General features: G+C 33.2%; 1 protein-coding gene across 7 annotated transcripts in view; it reads right to left on the reverse strand.

Annotated features, from left to right (window-relative positions):
* LOC114342097 (protein singed) overlaps positions 1-21,321 on the reverse strand; it is a 156,699-nt gene that overhangs the window by 70,497 nt on the left and 64,881 nt on the right. For all 7 annotated transcript variants that reach the window (XM_028292890.2, XM_050657435.1, XM_050657433.1 and 4 more), the window contains exons 4-5: positions 18,424-18,701; positions 15,617-15,850 (exon numbers count right to left, since the gene is read on the reverse strand). In XM_028292890.2, coding sequence (XP_028148691.1) covers positions 15,617-15,850; positions 18,424-18,701 — 512 coding nt within the window. The remainder of the gene's footprint in view (positions 1-15,616; positions 15,851-18,423; positions 18,702-21,321) is intronic.

A 21,321-nucleotide genomic window follows, 5' to 3' on the forward strand; every position in this document is an offset into this window, starting at 1 on the left:
CTAACCCGGATTTTCGATAACCCGGATCGGCCGTGGTCCCGATTAATCCGGGTTATCGAGGTTCCACTGTATTGGCATTTTACGTTTTTCAACAATTCATGCTACACTTAGGACCTTCATATTTTATCCAGAAAACTTAATGATATAACAAAACAATACTGTAAACTTGCAATTTGCAAAATTAAAATCAATTAACTACCACGGCCATCGGGAATTTTTTTAAATAAACAATAATTTTTGGTGCTACGCGCAGGACAGCGGTGTTCGATTCACACAAGTTGATTTCCATCCAAATTTCTTCCAATCTTTATCTAATATATTATTTTCTTACCCTATATGTTGTTGTGTTTTAATATTTTAATTCCACAAAAATCAAACTAATTTGATTATTGTTTGTGAAATATTGTTTAAAGAATTGCATATGTTTAAAAATAATGACCTTTAATTCTTTAAGTTAAAATATATGAGCAAAGAAAGTTTTTGCTAAAAAAAGTGTAATTTCAAAGGACCGAGTAGGTGTTTTTATTTTGCAATAAACAAATGTATTTATTTATATCGAAATGTACTAAAAATTAAAATTTATCAATCCTTATCAAAGGTAATTGGAATGCCCAATCAGAGCAAACGTATCCGCTGTCCTGCGCGTAGCACCAAAAATTAATGTTTATTTAAAAAAAAACCTGACACCATGGTAGTAACCCGATTTTAATTTTGAAAATTGCGAATCACAGGTACGGTATTCTTCTATATGTAAAAAAATTAACTTGCTGTCTGCTTTATTTTTAGTCCTGCAACATTTTGAAAAAATAAATTTTTTTGCGAAAGCTGGATTGCAAAATTTATTTTGTAGAATCTATTAAATCGATCTTAATGAAATTTACAGGATTGTTGTAAAATATGTCATAAAATTTTTCAGGGTGAAATATAAAGGTCCTAAGTGTAGCATAAATGGTTGAAAAACGTAAAATGCGAATACTGGTTTTTTATGTTTTTTTCGCAATTATTGCTATTTTGCCACAAGAGTGACAATTTTTAAAATTTTTAACTAATCATATATTCTAGAAAATTTAATTACGCAACTTTTTTGTCAGTGCACCTTTTCTCGGAAATGAATACTTTTAAAGTTATAATAAAAAAACGAAGAAAAAATCGAGTTTTTCCTTCATAGTTTGACATTATTTAAACAATGTTCCAGACCTTTTTGAGTGGGAGGATAACTCAAATATTATTAAATGAGTTATTTCTAAGCAATTTCTGCAAAAAATATGAGTCACCTCTCAACATCCAAATGTACTAATATTTTTACAGATGCGCCCTGGTCTATAAGTATGTATCATTGATATTAAATCTTAAATGTCTTTCATATTTTTCGTTTGCTCACGCAATATGTGTACTAGAACTAGAAATCAGTTCACTATGGGTTTTTGTGTAGATAAGTTGACGTGTTATGGAATGCAACTTTTAGATTCCTCATGTTTACTTTGTAAGTTATAGAAACCACAATTTTGACATTTTCCTGAATTGATTTCAAACTTAAGAAATATTCGGATTTCTATTTTTTTAATAAGCATTTCTTCCTATTAATTATTTTTATACTGAAAACATTTCTATCACAAACTAATCAATTAAAAGCAAAAAATATCAACATATTTTTTAATATGCCGTTAACAGGGCGTCACACGTTGAACGGTTGATTTACTGATTCAATCCAGTCTTCAGAATGCGAAAGAAAAATGAAAGACAACATAATAGAAGTCTAAGCAGCATTCTTAGGTTAAGTTAAGTACGGCCGCTTTGCAGCTGTTCTTGTTGTCATTGCGCATTTCAATGTCACTCCTCGACCTCTAAACGTAAAACACATGTATGTATATATAGATGCTCGGAAAACAGTCTACTAATTAAGATTTACAAAGAAAGTATGTCGGATTTAAGGTTATTGTGTAGAAATGCACATACATATGTATACCCTATTCCACGAATATACGACCCTCTTGGATTATCTCGACAACGAATATTTTGCTGTGTAAAATAAGAAGAATGAAAGTAAATTGAAAATTATATTGCTGTTTATTAGAATCATTGGGTGGAATGCATAAAACGTAGTAGATGCTATTGCTTCAGCAAATAGTATCTAATTTGTAGCATTTTCTTTTACATAAAAGTAGGTGCTTTGTTGAGAAGACCGTACTACACAACCGAAGTACCTGCTGCTGACCTGAAGGATCTACTACTAAACATACGTCAGCCGTAGTGCCCTATTGTTTGTTAATCTTCTTGAAAGTTATCAAATATTATTTGATAAAAAAATGATCGAAAAAATTAAAAATGAAAAAGAAGCTGCATTGAATAAATTAACTGCTGCCGTTAATGAAATAATCGAAAAAAGCTAGATTCAAAACAGATTTTGAAGAAATTCAACAACATGAAAACAAAAGTGAAAAATAGTTGACGTACAAAACTGGTAACAAAAAAATCAACTGACTAGCAAAGAAAATTCTATGAGTTATGGAACATTGGAGAAAATCCAGTCTTGCACAGGGTACCAGGTGCTTGTCAAGCCCGTGTAAAAGAGGAGATTGGGGTTTCATCACAAAAAAAAATAATGATGAAAACGTTCTTTTAGCTCCAATTCTGGTTGCCAAAAACTAACAGGCAGAGCTCCCAAATATCCTAGTGCGAAGGAGGAGTTGCTGATTGAACTACAGAAGATCTGCTTACGAAAACAAATTGAAGCAGCCGAAGCTCAAATTTCTTGTGCTCGAGCTCAACAGTCTTCGGCAGAAGCTTCGGCATAATCAAAACGCTTGAACATGTCGATTTTTAAAATAATTATAGTATATTATAGCATCAATGTCTCGAACTTTACGCGACCCTCTTCAGGTGACAGTCATAACTTTGATTTTTTTTAAATGGGAAAGTAGGTATATCATGTGACACCTCATTTAAAAGCTTTTGAAATACTGATTATAAAAATTTATAATACTTGTGCAAAATTTTGGTCCACTGATTTTTAAATGCTTTTATTTTTTTAATCCTGAGAAAACTAATAAGAATTTTTAAAATGTTACACGCAGAATGAAAGATTACATTATTACCGAGGGCCGAAAGTCCCTAAAAACTTCTATATTTTTTATTTAAATAAGTTACAGGGGTGAAAACGAAGAGAAAATTTAGTATGATTTTTAATTTCAAATATATCATTCAAAAGAAACTTTTTGTTTATTTTAAGTCTAAGGGACTTTTGGCCCTCGGTAATAATGTAATCTTTCATTCTGCGTTTAAATTTTTCAAAAATACTAAATTAGTTTTCTCAGGATTTGAAAAAAATGAATACATTTAAAAAGCATTTGACCGAAATTTTGCCCAAGTATTATACATTTTTGTAATCAGTATTTCAGAAGCTTTTAAATGGGGTGTCACATGATGTACTTTCCCATTTAAAAAATCATAGTTATGACTGTCACCTGAAGAGGGATTGCGTAAAGTTCGAAACATTGATGCTATAATATACTATGATATATTATTTTAAAAATTGACCTCTACGAGCGTTTTGCTTACATACTAAAAATAAATGAGTTAATATGGGAGGTAATAGTTAATATTCCAGCGCACTGTATGAATAAAACTGCACGATTCATGATAATTACCTAAATATTTTACGATAAATATCGTCATTGTATCTTCTTCCTGGTTTGTAGATTTTTCTACGACGAACATTCATAAATGCTGCAATTTTTTAACAAAAAACACATACGCCGAAGTCGTTCATCCACCAACTTCACCTAAACTGAAGCAAATTCTACTAAACTAGCAAATACTTCAAAAGCGTAGTACATCCTTCTATGTATCTGGTAAATAGTAGCAGATGCTACGGAGTAAAGCAAATGCTTTGTAAGTGTAGCAAATTCTTCAAAAATGTAGTACGTACTTGAAGCATTAGCAGCTACTACGTTTTATGCATTCCGCCCATATTAGAGCCATTTACTTTCGTACTTCCTATGTTGTACACTAAAATATTCGTTGTCGCGATAATCCAAGAGTCGTATATTCGTGGAATGACCCATACAGTATGTCCATTTGAAAGGTTGCTACCCTCTATAATTCGGCCCCTATAGAAAATCTAAAAATATGCAAAAACACATCAAACTTATATGTGAGGGGGACATTTTGTAGACCAGTTTTCAACTAAATTACATCAACCCTCTAGCGGGTACGAACACAAGCCCCAAAATCTTTAATGAGGGGGGTTAAGTAACCACCATTTTTCAAAAAAACCACAATTATATTCTTTTCACTACTTTGGAAAAATCAAGTAAAAGCGTACAGTCCAGTCGAGATAGCATTTGATCTTGCATGCCGAGCTGCTCAAAATTTCATTTTTCTAATATCTAGGAGGGTCAATAATAGTGTTAGTTTAAAATCGCGACTGAATTCCGACGTTACGTTAGCCGCCATACTTTAAATTTACACTACTATTGACCCCCCTAAATATTAGAAAAATAAAATTTTGGGCAGCTCGGCATGCAAGATCAAAAATTCTATCTCGACTGGACTGTACGCTTTAGCTTGATTTCTCCAAAAGTACTGGAAGAAAATATAATGTATGTGGTATTTTTGAATAGGTAGTTGAACGGCCTTTAAAATGATGTATTACTCAAACCCCCTTTCCATTAAAATTTTGGGGGTTGTGTCCGCTCTCACTAGAGGGTTGATGTAATTTAGTTGAAAACTGGTCTACAAAATGTCCTCCTCACAAATAAGTTTGACGTGTTTTTGCATATTTTTAGATTATCTACAGGGACCGAATTATAAAGGGTGGTGTTTAATCTCAAATATTCATAATTCATATCCGATATTAAACAGTATATAAACTGCTCGTCAAAAGTTAGGGATATAGAAAATTCTGCTGAATTTTTATAGTAGATTTTTTCGTGAACAAATTAACGGATTCCGCTAATTTTTTTTTATTATTTTAGACTTTTCTTTAGTATTTACAAAGTTATGCAAAGTTTTACTCAAACTTTTTTGAAGTTATACTTGTTTAGGCGCGATTTCATTGAGGGTGAAATTTTATTGATCTGCGCGCATGCGCACACAGGCAGTATGGAGTTAGTTACTAAATGTTTTAATTTATGTATGTATCAGTCCAGAAAAGGTGTGGAAATAATATATTAGTGTTTTTAAATATATTTTTCTACAAACGTGTTAAAAATACAATTTTTAGCACTCCATAGGAGCGTTAAAAATGTTACTTTAAGGCACTAGTGCTTTAAAAATTTTAAGGCACTGCAGTTAAAAGTGAATTGTCAAATTGTGAAACGTCAAAATATTTATATTTCATTTATTAACATTAATATTAATAATACAACTTGCGCAATTTGAAAAAGGTGGTTTAAAAGGTTTTTTATTATAATTTTGTGTCTTTGGATTTGTCTTCCTTGGGCGTAAAATAATAAAACATATATTTTTATATTTCACTTCTCACCGTGATGTATAATTATGTATATCTGAAACGTCAGAAGTATGCGCCTTGATGGCCTTGTTGGTAGAGCATTGGACCAGATATCGAGAAATCGCGAGATTGCGGGTTCAATTCCCGGACGATTCATACTTTTTTCTTTTTTCTTTAATATTTGGCATTGTTGTTTTGGTTCATTTTTGGTAATTATTGTTAATTTTTTGTATTGTAACTGTTAAGTAGGTATATTAATTTCGTTGAAATTATATTATAATAGAAGTATAACTTCTTACGTGCGTACAAAGTGCACAAACATTCTTTTTTGTACTTATACCGGGTGGAAGAAAAGAAATGTTTTTCTTATGTTAAGTTTGAGACGCCCTGTAGGGAGGACGAGGTACAAATGGGAGTATATATCGAAATTGTATTGTAGTCTTATGTTTTGTGAACATGCTGTTGTTTGAATGTCCCTGATATCTTTAGAAACAAAAAAAATAGACGATTTTGTAATTTAACATGTGTTTTAACCGAAACTCAAAACAAAAGTTTGAGACACCTTGTAGGGAAAAAAAGGCACAAAGGTGAGTATACCTCGATATTTTGTTGTAGTCTCATATTTTGTGAATATTTTATTTTTTTAATTTCTCTGATATCTTTAATAACAAAGAAACTAGACGATATTACTCTTTAATATGTGTTTTAACTGGCGACATGCGTCACATCACACATGTGAAACATGGAAAAACATATTAAAGATTAATACCGTCTATTTTCTTTGTTGTTAAAGATATCAGAGAAATTAAAAAAATAAAATATTCAAAAAATTTGAGATTTCAACATAATATCGGGGTATACTCACCTTTGTGCCTTTTTCTCCCTACAAGGTGTCTCAAACTTTTGTTTCGGTTAAAACACATGTTAATTTACAAAACCGTCTATTTTTTTTTGTTTCTAAAGATATCTGGGACATTCAAACAACAGCATGTTCACAAAACATAAGACTACAATATTATTCTGATGTATACTCACATTTGTACCTCGTTCTCCCTACAGGGTGTCTCAAACTTAACACAAGAAAAACATATTTTTTTCTTCCACCCGGTATCAGTACAAAAAATAAGTTTAAGTAAACCTTTGCACAACTGTGTAAATACTAAAGAAAAGGCTAAAATAAAGAAAAATAGCGGAATCCGTCTGTTCGCGAAAAAATCAACTATGAAAATCAGCAAAATTTTCGATATCCCTAACTATTGAGGAGCAGTTTATTTATCAACCCGTATATCACATGAACCAATTTGTTATTATATTTACACATATGCGGGTTACTAATTTTGTTTATTTGTTGCAAATCATAAACAATATTTTTGGCAATGGACACTAATTTTGCTGACTAAATAAAAACCTTTGTTTGAAAGTCGTGTGGGCTATGATCATGATCCAATTTATCCTGTAGCTAAGAAAGAGTATACATTAGATTGATTCACTAGAGTCAACTCAACGATGCAAGATGTGCCTTTAAATATATTCCTTCAATTTACTTCATACAGTCAACATGTAGAAGAAGTCTCAGTTTAAATTTCATACGAAGCGTATCAGTAAAGTAACGTCTGTCGGGAAACCTAGTGTCAGTTTACATAAATAAATAATCTACTTGCAATTGGTGTTTAACTACAAGGTGATAAATCTAAAGCTGAGCCCGAAGATTATACAGGTGGCAACTTTTCAATTTGACACACTGTATAGTCCAGAGAAATAAGATATTCTAGAATTCCATAAAAGCTTTATAATCTTTAAACCTTCAAGTACAAGTAATAATATTTTGACAAGGATAAGTGGTTTATATCTTGCTAAACACATATTTTTAACTATAAACGAAGATTTGCGGTAAACTGCTTGAAAGGAATATAATTTGAGATATTTGGATCCATGTTTTCATCAAGATAGAATCCATTTATTCTTGTCAAAATATTCTTACCTGTACCTTTTTTTTATTACTCCAATTTATTTAACAATCTGTTCCGTTAGGAACAATCAGTTAAAGTTATGACTTTCTTAGGCTATGACATGTAGGTAAGAATTCCAATGAAAACTTTCCTTTCTAAATTATCAACAAATGTATAGATAGTACTACTAGTAAAATAAAGTAAAACTTACAATAGTTCTAATTTATCTAAAATCTATTTGGTAAGTCAGTTGGTTTATAACGCTTAAGTCTGCGAACTTCACCCTCCGTGTTTAATAAATTCACTCGCGAAATCATTTGGATGCGCACTAAGTCTTTCTTCATACTTTTCACTGTATTTGCTGATTTCTTCTTTGATGCTGAGAACTGTCAGGTCTCTCTCTATTATTGCGTTGTAGACGTACCATGGAGCGTTTACTATGGTTCTTAATGCCTATATGAAAACGTTGTATGATTTCCAAGTTAGAGTTGCTGGCTGAGCCCCATAGCTGTATGCCATAGATCCATATGGGTTTAAGTATGGCTTTGTATACCACTAATTTATTTTCAATTGACAGTCTTGAATGTCTACCCAGAATCCAGTACATTTGTTGAAGTTTGAGTCCAAGTTGCTTTCTTTTGGTGAAGATGTGTTTTCTCCATGTTAGTCTTTTATCTAGATGTATGCCCAGGTATTTGGTTGTATCTACTTGTAATAATTGTTTGTTGTTTATGTATACTGGTGGACAGGTTTCTCTTCGCATGGTAAATGTCATGTGGGTCGATTTTGTTTCATTAGCTTTTAGTTTCCATTTTTTTAACCATTTTTCTATTTTATTTAAGTGGGCTTGTAAGTTATGCGAAGCTCTTTGGGGGTCTGTGTGAGATGCGATAATACCTGTGTCATCTGCGAATGTTGCGACTGTTGTCAATCTAGTTGTAGGTAGGTCAGCAGTAAATAACAGGTATAGTAAGGGACCAAGTACACTACCTTGTGGGACACCGGATTTTATTTTAAATAGTTCTGAGCGAGCATCTTGTAGTTTTACTAATGAAAAGCGATCTGTCAGATACGATTTTATAATTAAATAATATTGATCCGGAAGATTTTTCTTCAGCTTATGGAGGAGTCCTGTATGCCACACTTTGTCGAATGCTTGGCTGATATCTAGAAAAGCTGCACTACAGTACCTCTTGTTTTCTAGATCATTGCTGATTTGTTTGACTATACGATATAGTCTAAGAGCTGGGAGCGGATTTTGTGCGTGATAAGTAATATGGAAAAACTATACGGGGATATGTTGAATTAGTTGTGTACATGACTTTCACCAACGGCCGGAAACCAGAGTTGGGGCCGAGGGTAGTTATAAGGGGTCAAATCCGCGGATTTTATTATTTTTTTTATGACGCTCATAATCGAGATAGTGCACCAAAATTTGGGAATAAGTAGGTCATGACGTACCTAAGTAAAATCTCTAGGGGCTCAACGCTGCGTGGCCGACAAAGGGGTGGGGGTAGGGGTGATTATAAAAAATATAAGGGGTTTTTTGCGACGTTCGTGATTGAGATAGTGCACCAAAATTTGGGTATAAGTAGGCCATGACATAAGTAATTAAAATCCTTAGAGCCGGAAACCAGAGTGGGGAAGGAAGGAGGTTATAAGGGGTCAAAGCTCCGTTTTTTTATTATTTTTTTTGTGACGCTCATGATCGAGATAGCGCGCCAAAATTTGGGAATAAGTAGGTCATGACGTAACTAAGTAAAATCTCCAGGAGTGGAACGCTGCGTGGCCGACAAAGGGGTGGGGCAGGGGTGAATATAAAAAAATGTAAGGGGTTTTTTGCGACGTTCGTGATTAAGATAGTGCACCAAAATTTGGGAATAAGTAGACCATGACATAAGTAAGTAATATTCCCAGAGGCGGAAACCAGAGTGACGGACGAGGGTAGTTATAAGGGGTAAAATTCGCGGTTTTTATTATTTTTTTTTGTGGCGCTCATGATGGAGATAGTGCACCAAAATTTGGGAGTAAGTAGGTTATGACGTAACTAAGTAAAATCTTCAGGGGCGGAACGCTGCTTGGGTACAAAGGGGTGGTAGGCAGGGGTGAGTATAAAAATATATGGGAGTTTTTTGATGTTCGTGATCGAAATAGTGCACCAAAATTTGGGAATAAGTAGATCATGACATTACTAAGTAAAATCTCCAGGGGCGTAACCCTGCGTGGGGGACAAATATTGTGGCGGATCACAAAAAAAATAATACACACTGCGACTTTGACCCCTTAAAACTACCCTCATCCCCAACTCTGGTTTCCGGCTCTGAGGATTTTACTTAGCTAAGTCATGGTCTACTTATTCTCAAATTTTGGTGCACTATCACAATCTAACACGTCGCAAAAAACTCCTTATATTTTTTATATTCACACCTACCCCCACCCCTTTATCGGCCACGCAGCGTTCCACCCCTGGAGATTGTATTTAGTTACCTCATGACCTACTTATTCCCAAATTTTGGTGCACTATCTCGATCATGAGCGTCACAAAAAAATAATAAAAACGGCGATTTTGACCCCTTATAACTATCCTCATGCCCAACTCTGGTTTCCGGCTCTGAGGATTTTACTTAGTTATGTCATGGTCTACTTATTCCCAAATTTTGGTGCACTCTCTCAATCACGAACGTCGCAAAGAAACCCCTTCTATTTTTTATATTCACCCCTGCCCCACCCCTTTGTCGGCCACGCAGCGTGCCACGCCTGGAGATTTTACTTAGTTACATCATGACCTACTTATTTCCAAATTTTGGTGTACTCTCTCGATCATGAGAGTCACAAAAAAAAATAATAAAAACGGCGAATTTGACCCCTTATAACTACCCTCACCTCCAACTCTAGTTTCCGGCTCTGGGGATTTTACTTAGTAATGTCATGATCTACTTATTCCCAAATTTTGGTCCACTATCCCAATCACGAACGTCGCAAAAAACCCTTTATATTTTTTATATTCACCCCTACCCCCACCCCTTTGTCGGCCACGCAGCGTTCCGCCCCTAGAGATTTTACTTAGTTTCGTCATGACCTACTTATTCCCAAATTTTGGTGCACTATCTCGATCATGAGCGTCATAAAAAAAATTATAAAATCCGCGACTTTGACCCCTTATAACTACCCTCGGCCCCAACTCTGGTTTCCGGTAGTTGGTGAAAGTCATGTACACAACTAATTCAACATATCCCCGTATAGTTTTTCCATATTACTTATCACGCACAAAATCCGCTTCTATCTCTCCGACTAATATGTTTGCTCTATTGTTCCATGTTTGCTACGAAAACCAAATTGGTGTTTTGGAAATAATCTTGTTTCTTCTATTATTGGTTCTAATCGACGTAGAAACATTTTTTCAAATAGCTTAGATAATATAGGTAAGAGACTAATGGGTCTATATGAGTTCCGTTCTTTGGGGTCTTTTCCTGGTTTTTGTAACATTATGATCTCTGCTACTTTCCACTGATTGGGAAAATGTTAGATGTTTTCATCAAGATAGAATCCATTTATTCTTGTTAAAATATTCTTACCTGTACCTGAGGATTTAAAGATTATAAAGCTTTTTGTAGAATTGCAATTCATGTAACCTAGTAGTTTTAAAAAAAAATCCAAAAATCACCAATTAAGCATGTTTTCAATTCGGGAAATTGTTATTAACAAATAACTCCAAGTGAGCCAGCAATTGTTATTAACAAAATAACTTTTGAACTTTGAAAAATATATAGAATCAAATAAACAGGTTAGGCTAGCGCGGTAGAAATGCAAAAAAAAGCTTGTATATTCCGTTTCTAAGCGTCTTTTCAGGGGTCTACAAACCCCTAAAAATACGCTTTAGGGGTTTTAGACGTTTTAGGCTTAGTTTACCTGCTATAAAATTTTAATAATTTTAAGTTAAATTGACCAATTTTCTTTATTAAACCGGCCACTCACTGTACTGCGGCGTCGTTCAATTTTGTCGAATTCGACTAATTGGCAAAAATTTTGATCGTGTGTAACCGATGCATCCAACAAAATCGTACAATTTGACCACAGAGAGACTGGCCTGTCTGCTGCAGTACTGTAGAATTATTGTTATCATCGACGACGCTACTGCAGAATTATTGTTATCATCGACGACGTGACTGGCCCGCTTTATAGATATTTGAAGTGAGGTTAACTTGTCAATTTATTCGAAGAATACGTATTTATTTGACCGATAATGAACGAATGACATATTTCGAGTTTATTCGTAGAATAAAACGGCCTACACACGTACACTCAAAAAAATTTAGTTCGTAATATTGATTAACAGTGAATATTGAATAGTATTTCGTTGTAACAATAATTGTAAGTAACCGACGAAAAAAAGCAATATTGTAAAAAGTAGCATGAAATTTACATTCCAAAAGACACCAGCAAGTCCAATTATATCGGATCTCTTTGTTTATTTTGCAAAAAGTCTCGGCTCATAAAAACGTGAACAGGTTTTAAGAAAAGAGGATAAAATACGCCTCCTCTCATGGACTGAAAATGTCTTTATTTAGCATTGTCTTCAGATGACTTCTATAAAAGAGCAAACTTTATTATCCTGTCTTTTGTTTGATAAATAATGCGACACGGAGAATTTTCTAATTAACTAATTAATATCAATTAAGAGATTACCTAAAAGAGAGCATGAAAGAGTTTTTTTCTATCGCCCAAGATGAATTGTTATAAATATTTGTGTTATCACAGTATATCTGTGAAAAAATCTTCGATTTTTTTAACTGTCAGTTTTTGACAAATGAATCATGGCCAACTCACAATAATAATTGGTAAACTAAATTATTTTTTGATAGAAAAATGAACGAATCAAAAAAAAAACCGATAACTTTACGCATATGGAATACTTGAAAAAATTGAAATATGGCAATGCATGAACAGAAATCAGTTCATATTAACTTTACTAACAAGAAAATCAATTATTTTCCAAATATCTTAAACAACAGCATTGTTCTTATTCGCTGTGTGTGCATGTACTTGGAGGGGATACGAGAAACGATCGTGCGCGAGTCGCGGAGAAATTTTGTAACTTTCTTAACATATTTCTTAAATAATTCATATTGTCAAATTGACGTATATTTCTGTCATTGAAGAAAATGAAATTTCGCAAATGCTGTGTTATAAATTGTAAAAATAATTTGTTGCTGCACAATATTGACATAATATGCAATTATTAACGTGTATTTAATTAATTTTATTTTACTTGTAGTACTGCATTTTAATAATTAATTTTATTTACTACATACGTACAATGTTCACCATTTAATAACATAGGTAACCTCAATTTAACTTTTTCTTCTTACTCTTTTTTTGGGCTATGGCCTTGACAATTATCCAGTAACCAGGACTAATATAATTGGCCAATATAATTAAAAGTGCTAAAAACGTTTCTGAGCTATAAAACCAGGTGTCGCTTTTCCGAACTTGCACGGTCCCAATAGGGCTTTTCATCGATTGTCATTTGTTTCGAGCTTCTGTCATATGTTGTATAATCTGTGTATATTAATATTATAAACGGATTATACGACATATGACAGAAGCTCGAAACAAATGACTGTGAATGAAAAGCCCTATAGGCGAGTTGCAGCAACCCTTAAAATTACATTGTACTGACCACGAAAATCAACTTTAAGGTGAATGACCAATTTTGGTGATTCTATATGTTTTCGAGGTCGCTCAATCTGAATATGAAGTTTATTTTTATCTAGAATTGGTGGAACATGTTCAAAAATCAAATTTTGTGTAAAACTGAGAAAAATCAATTTTGATGATTTTTCAATTTTACCTCGCTGTATCTTTGGTCGCTGTAAATATTTCCTCTTGAAAATTTTACTGTGTCATCTTTGAAATATTTAGATAACAACGAGCTTTGTCCAAAATGAATATACAATTAAAAAGAGTTGTTAATTTTGAAACATTTTGTCGTCAGATTTCGTTAATTTCATGTTTACTTAAAAAAGTTAAGTGACAAACTTTTTAGTTTATAATTTTAATCAACACAGCAATAAAATATAATTCATGAAGAAGTTTTCTAAAAAATTTTGAGTCAAAATATGCAATAGGAAATAAATTTATATGACTTTATCGACGAGCGGCACACCCCAAAAAACGCTTATTTCTCGAGATACTGTGTGGTGTAATGACCACGGTGTGGTGAATGGCTAATTTTCATCATACTGCATGTTTTTGATGGTGCGGAAAATGAAAATTAGGTTTATTTTGAATTTTACGTAGGGAAACATTGGCAAAATCGCAATTTTACCCTAATAATTAAAGAAAGATGAAATCACCATTTTTGCGTTTAACTCGCTACAACTCTGTTCCATCTGAAGACAATGGTACCTGTTTCAATATTTCTGTCTTATTATATAAAAGTTATGAATTGTTTAAAGTAAAAGGTGTAGATTCTTGAATTGCAAAGTTTAATCGAAAAAGTTGAGTGACGAAATTTGAAATTTAGCTTTTTAATCAAGTTTATGTTAAAATATAGGGTACAAAGAATAAAATGTTTTATAGAAAAAAAATGGTGCAACTTTTAATTATAACAAAAACGTGATTACATTTTTTTATTTTTAGGGTAAAATTGCGATTTTGACAATGTTCCCTCATCTAAAATTCAAAATAAACCTTATTTTCGTCTTCAGCACCATCAAAAACTTAAAGTAAGACCAAAATTAGCCATTCACCATACCGTGGTCAGTATCTCGAGAAATAAGCGTTTTTTTGGGGGAGTGCCACTCGTCTATAAAGTCACCTAACTTTTTTACTATTGCATATTTTAACTTGAAATTTTCCAGAAAGAAAACTTCTTCATGAATCATATTTTATTGCTGTGTTGGTTAAAATTATAAACTAAAAAGTTTGTCACTCAACTTTTTTAAGTAAACATGAAACTACGAAATCTGACGACAAAATGTTTAAAAATTAACAACTCCTCTTTTAATTTGTTTACACATTTCGGACAAAGCTCGTTCTTATCTATGTAAATACATACTTTAAAGATGACGCAGTACAATTTTCAAAAGGAAATATTTACAGCGACCAAAGATACAGCGAGGTAAATATGAAAAATCATCAAAATTGATTTTCCGCATTTTTGCATAAAATTTGAATTTTGAACATGTTCCACTAATTCTATGACCAAAATTTGTCATTCACCTATCATTGTCGCTTTTTCGATTTCTTAGCCTCAAATTAGGGTTGTGCCGCTCGCCTACTAATAAGAAAACAGCCAAATTTGGGTTTATCTGGACGTCAAACTCGAATGGAAGGAACATGTTAAAAAGAAAACTAAACAGTTGAAGTTAAAGTACAAAAATATTTATTGGCTAATAAGGTAGGTACTCTCAACTTTCCATCCAAAAACAAGTACTGATTTACATACAGATATTGAAGCCGGTGAACTAAGGTCTACAATTATGGGGCTGTACTAATAAAAAGAGCAATTATAACAATTAAAAAACGCTGCAAAACCGAATACTAAGGAATATTGTAGGTGCTCCTTGGTATGTTCGGAATGACGATTTACGTAGACACCTTAAAGTCGAATCTATTCCAAATGAAATTAGGAAAATCGCCAGGAGATATGAAGAGAGACTCCATAACCATCCCAACCAAGAAGTACTTCAGCTTCTTTTCAACCAACCTCATGCGAAGGCTCAAGAGGACTAAACCGTTCAAGCTTGTGTAATGTGGGATGCCAGTGCAAGGCTTAGTTAGTGTTGTGCATTGTAGCAACAACAAAAAACTGGGCATTTCATGTCAAAAAAAGCTAGGATGGGCCAGGTGACATCTAGATTAGAAACTTTTTTAGGAAACTTAGCTGATTGCAGTCAGAGATTGGTGTAATGTGAAAGGTGGGAACCAACTTGGTGGGAAAATTTTAAAATCTAAAAATGCAGTTGAATATTTGGGAGTACCACTGGATACTTCACTAGCTTTTATCTCTCACACAAATAAAATTGTTCATAAAGCATTAACATTATTAGGATCTGTTAAGCGACCAACTTGTACAAACCATAAGCAGACGTAATTTTCCTTATCTTCGCAATTATAGAGCAATATTAAAGTAAACTGATTGGTTCGTATACCTCAACTGTTTTCTAACTATTCATACTATCGGTTACATCAAAAGTATATAAAAACTTACCTTGTTTGACAGACACGAATCTGGTGTTCAAGGCGGCGACGAAGCTGGCTTGTGGAAGGGAATCTTCCAACGAGAACAGCTCGTCTTTGGTGACTGTGTTGGACCGCGTTTTGAGAACTGCTTTAGAACCTATAGGGCTCAGATACTGTCCGTTGCGATCTCTGAGAGCTAACTGTCCGCTGTGGTATTCGGCGGTAAAAAGACAATCTTTACTACAGGAGTCTACTAATTTTCCTGGAAATAAAAAATGAAGAAGATAGTTTGGCTTTATTTTTCTTTTGGTAAAAATAGAACTACAAAAAATACAGAAGGATGGCTCGAATTATTTCTTCATGGGAAGTGAAAAAATATACGTTCAAAATATGTCCGGAAGTGAATAAACTGACTAATTTTAAGCAACATTTGTTCTAGAGTTTTTTCACTAAAGCCTTGGTTTCCTCGAAAGCAGCACCGACAAAGTGCGACCGTAACACTGCGATGAATGACGTCATAAAAAACTGTACCACGCAAAATAATAGCAGTGGTTTCCAAGGATGCGTTGGAAGCCACCGCTTGTTGAGTTGACACATTTCATTGCCGCAGTAAAGAACCTTGAATTTTTCGCCGTAATCTGACGTCATTCATCGCAGTATTACGGTCGCAGTTTGACGGTGCCGCTTTCGAGGAAACCCAGGCGTAAGTCAATACTTTTCGACATATTTGCAAGTGAATATGTTCATTTTTCAACAAAATACCACGTTTTTAAACGGTTTTTCTGAAATAACTCAAAAAGCAAGTATTTTATCGAAAAAATAGTTATTTATGAAACAGTTCGTGAAGTATACTTTTTGCGAATGTACGCGATGTTTTTTAGAGCACGAGCGACAGCGGTGCGAGTGCTATTCATCGCGTAAGTTCGCAAAAAGAACTTCAAGCACAGTTTCATACAATATTTTATCTACGATAAACAAATAAAAAAACTGTAACTCTTCGTCACTGGAATTCATTTTTACTCTACAATTTTTAGAACTTTGACAATTAAAAATTCTAACTTCTTTCAAACCACAAAACTGTCAAAACGTTTGTCGTAATTTACTGCTGACAATGTCATCACCATGACAACGCGAAAGTTAAGGATATTTGATTATATGAAAGTGTGCCAAAAACAGTGCGAAAAAGTAAATCCCATTTAAAATACATTGTTACTTCACGCACACTTTAAATCCTTCACGCACTGCTATCTATAATGACAGTTTTCACAAACTAAAAACTTACACATAATATGAGATAGAGTAGATAAACATTTTTACCAAATATATAGCTTATAAAAAGTGAAAAAAATGGTAGATATAAATGTGTGAGGTCTGTTGTAGCTAATGAAAAATATGCTCTTAATCGTCAAATTCCAAATCGAATATTCCAACAGAAATAACCAAAAAATTAAGCACTTTTCGGGAAAAACTCATCACAATATTTTTAAAGTGTTTAAGAAAAGCTTTATTTTTGTTTTTTAAAAAGTTTCTAGCATCAAAAGTAACACGTTACGCTCAAAATAAAGTTGGTCCCTTTCTTTTTGGTTAAAAATATCGTGAAAATCATACCCTAATTAACATCTCAAATGAAATTAATCGTTACCGCTTCACAAGTTACTTTACTTATGTATTTTGTTTAAAATATGATCTGTAAGTTTCATCGTTTCAAAGTAGGTACCTACTTATTTTTGAAAAAAATTTATTTTAAAGTAAAATGTCTGAAAAATGTTTGAAAAAAATGCCCTTTTTCAAAATAACTGAAAAATTATGAGTGATACCAAAAATCTTAAACAGTAAAAAATGTATGTTTTGCTTTTTTGAATATCCTGGTTATTTGTTTTTCTGGAAGACAAAAATTGATTAAGACATGGCTATTCAAAATTGGTATACACTCGTGATTAGTGACTCGTTCAAGCCCTTTCAACTACATACATCCCTTTCAAAAATAAGCACTTTGAACCAATGAAACTTACGGATCATTTAAACAATGCGTGAGTAAAGTACCTTGTGAAGCGGTAACGATTAATTTCATTTGGTATGCTAATTAGGAGATGATTTTCACGATGTTTTTAAGGGACCAAAAAAGGGACCTACTTTATTTTAACCATAATTTGCTTACTTTTGTTGCTAGAAACTAAAAAAAAACAAAAATAAAGATATTTTTAATCACTTTAAAAAAGTTGTGATGAGGTTTCCCTGAAAAGTGCTTCATGTTTTGATTATTTCACGTTGAAATATTCGATTTGGAATTTGATGAAAATAAGAACCTACTTTTAATGAGTTATAACTCTGCTTTTACTGGATCTACAGACTTCATACTTTTTTTTCTAACTTTTTTATGAGCTACATTTTTGCTAATAATATTTTTTTTCAATAAAATATCTACTTATTTTTTGAGTTATTTGCGAAAAACCGTCTAAAAACGTGTTCTTTTGCTTACGTAAAAACGTAAGAACAAAAGTTGCTTAGAGTTAGTTAGTTTATCCACTTCCGGACTTATTTTGAACGGACTACTTGGGACGGACGTATTAAACATATCTATTCTACATTCACAATCAAGATGCAGTAGAAGTAAACAAACCGAGACACGTTAACTGTTACAAGGAGCACTCCCGAATCATGATTTATAATGTATAAAAGTTGTAAATCATCATATGTGATTTACAATGTATATATATTTCATGATTCAGGAGTGCCCCTTGTAACAGTTAACGTGTCTCGGTTTGTTTACTTCTACTGCATCTTGAGTGTGAATGTAGGTTATACACCTATCACCTATCTAAAAAAATATCTTACCGTTCATTGAGAGATACTTATTATTGCAGGTATGAATGGCATACTTCCCGGATTCGTCCAACCGGAATTCGAGCGTGAAGAGCGTATCTTCGCCCCAAGGAACGTTGGCATCGACGTAAATCTCGTCGAGATTTTCTGAGAGATGAGCGAAGCGTTTCCTGCCGACCGATCTCAGATTCATCTGCGGCCGCGCTGCCAAGTGGACGTGCCAAAATTCGGCGTCACTCGGCACTTTCGCTGTGCAAGTCAGTTTGTCGGCGGAAGCTCCAAGGAAGTATCTGAAACAAAACGGAAAATATTGATTTTCTCCTCAGATTTAAATATGTCGTTGGGTGAAATATTCGATGGCCAACATCAAGATTTTGGAAGCGAAGCTTTTATAGTGATAGTCTAGTCGCAGCATAAAGGTCCTGTGGACACTTTTAGTTTGCCGCGATTTGATGGTGGTATTATAGGTTTTTTGGGTCGCTGAATCCAATGGAAGTGGTCTGGAAGCCCCAATGTGGTGCGTTTAATTGTTAATAACAAATTATGGTAAAATTAGGTGTTTTTCAGAAATTATTAGTAGGGGTCGACAAGACAACAATTCTGGTCTTGATAACAACTTCTTGTCTTGTCTTGAGAAAAATTCAAGAAATTTAAAAAAATCTTGTCTTGACGTTTTCTTGACATCTTATATCTTGTCTTGATTCAAGAAATTTCAAGATCTTGAAATTTCTTGATTACCCGGTTGATTCTCCGGTGAGCTTTTTATTAAATTCAGGCGATTGTTTTAGACTTTGTGCCTGATAGAGAAAGCCATACAGGTACATCTGTTGCCAAGATTCTCTTTGAGGTGCTAAAATCTTATGATGAGCTGGACTGCATTCAAGGTGTGACAACTGATAATTCGGCTGTTAATTATTATAATGATACGTTCTCTGGAAACTTTAATTCCCGGTTTTGACTACAAAAATAAGCATTTTTTATGTTTCGCACATATTCTAATGTAAACTTAGCTGTCTAATATAAACTTAGCTGTCCAGGATTTCATAAAAGTTGTTAAACAAAATCGAAACAGTTTAGGAATCGAAAAGGATTTTGATTATTTGGAGGATAATATCGAAGTATAAAATTGTATAAATGATACTGCTTTAGTATTTTTCAAGATATTGCAAGATATCAGATAAAGATTGCACATTACACACTCCTGTTTGCGGTAATTGGAATAAGCTTACTTGTAGACAAACTGGAAATATGGGCTCATGGACTTGATAATAACATTTAAGCTGCGAGAAATAAAATACTGAAACACTATAACAAAACTAATTGGATATACTGTATAGTTCGTATTTTGGATCCTCGGCATAAAGTAGAGGCATTTTCCTCTTCGTCTTGAGGAAAGCTTTTACAATCAGAGACAGCACAAAAATTTGAAGAAATATTTAAAGCTAACTACTTTAATAAATCCCAGAATGACCTGCAGAATCCAATACCAGAGCCAGCACTTAGTCCTAAAAAAGAACATATCGAATTTGATTTGGATATTTCTTACCTATTTAAGAAAGCTGATAATGATAACTTACAATCTTGGAAGTATGAAATTAAAAATATTTAAATAAGCCAAGGTCAGAAGATTCTGAGAATATACTTGATTGGTGGAGAAGACACGAAAATGTCGACCCGTCATTATCGAAAATGGCCAAGGATTTTCTCGGAACACCAGCAACATAAATTATGTAGCTGCGGAAAGGCTATTTTCATGAGCAGCTTTAACAATAACAAAGCCAAGAAATCAGCTATAGTATTTTTACTACAAAAACGTTATTACGTAGGTCAAAATTTTTGACGTAAGAGAACTGTCAAAACATTAGAATGTGACTTTTCATTATTGCCATGTTTATAATAAACATGGCAATAATGAAAAGTCACATTCTAATGTTTTGACAGTTCTCTTACGTCAAAAATTTTGACCTACGTAATAACGTTTTTGTAGTAAAAATACTATAGGCGTGGACTCCATAAGAATTTTAGTTTGAAATTTTAGTTTCAACAGGATTATGCAAGTATCATTTTATTCCTTTTAATTTACATTTTTGTAAACCATTTTAGCAAAAAAAGTGTTCAATAAATTAAACTATGTTATTTTTTTCACAAATAAATACGTTTTTAGAGTTTTCATTATTAGTCAAGATAATTCAAGATTTCTTGTTTTCTTGAAAAAAAATCTTGGTATTGACATAAAATTTCTTGTCTTGTCTTGAAATCTAAAATTACTTCTTGTCTTGATCTTGTCTTGAAATCAAGATAAGATCAAGACAAGATCTTGACATTTTCAAGAAGTTGGCGATCCCTAATTATTAGAACCTCTGTAAATAAATTGATAAGTGTTAAGGTCTTCTCTGGTGTATTTTTGGTCGCTGAATCGAATGCGACTAGTAGCGATTACTCAAAATATGTTCTTATTTTGTTAAAAACAAAATAATAGTTTATTCGCCGAAAAGCTCGAAATAATGCGCTATCTACAGCAAGTTTGTAGTCTTTTTCATAGCATTTTTATACGCTAAATCGATTGCCGGTAGTCGTGTTAGCTTAAACCACGTTCCGACTTTGTTATTAATAAATTATTGCAAAAATAACGGTTTATAGTACGTTCACTCACGGTTTATGCTCTAAATTTTAAAAAACACTTAGATTGACATGAAATTTGTCATGCACGTAGCTAACATGTCAAACAAAACAAGTGATATTGTGACGATGTCTGCTTTTACCCTGGGGGTGAGTTTCACCCCTTTTCGGGGGTGAAAAAAGAAACCTTTAAAAGTCCGGAAGTGAATAAACTGATTAATTCTAAGCAACTTTTGTTCCATACAGTTTTTTCACTAAGTCAATACTTTTCGAGATATTTGGTTTTTTTGT

This window comes from Diabrotica virgifera, chromosome 8, assembly GCF_917563875.1.
Source record: "Diabrotica virgifera virgifera chromosome 8, PGI_DIABVI_V3a".
Classification (NCBI taxonomy): Eukaryota; Metazoa; Arthropoda; class Insecta; order Coleoptera; family Chrysomelidae; genus Diabrotica; species Diabrotica virgifera.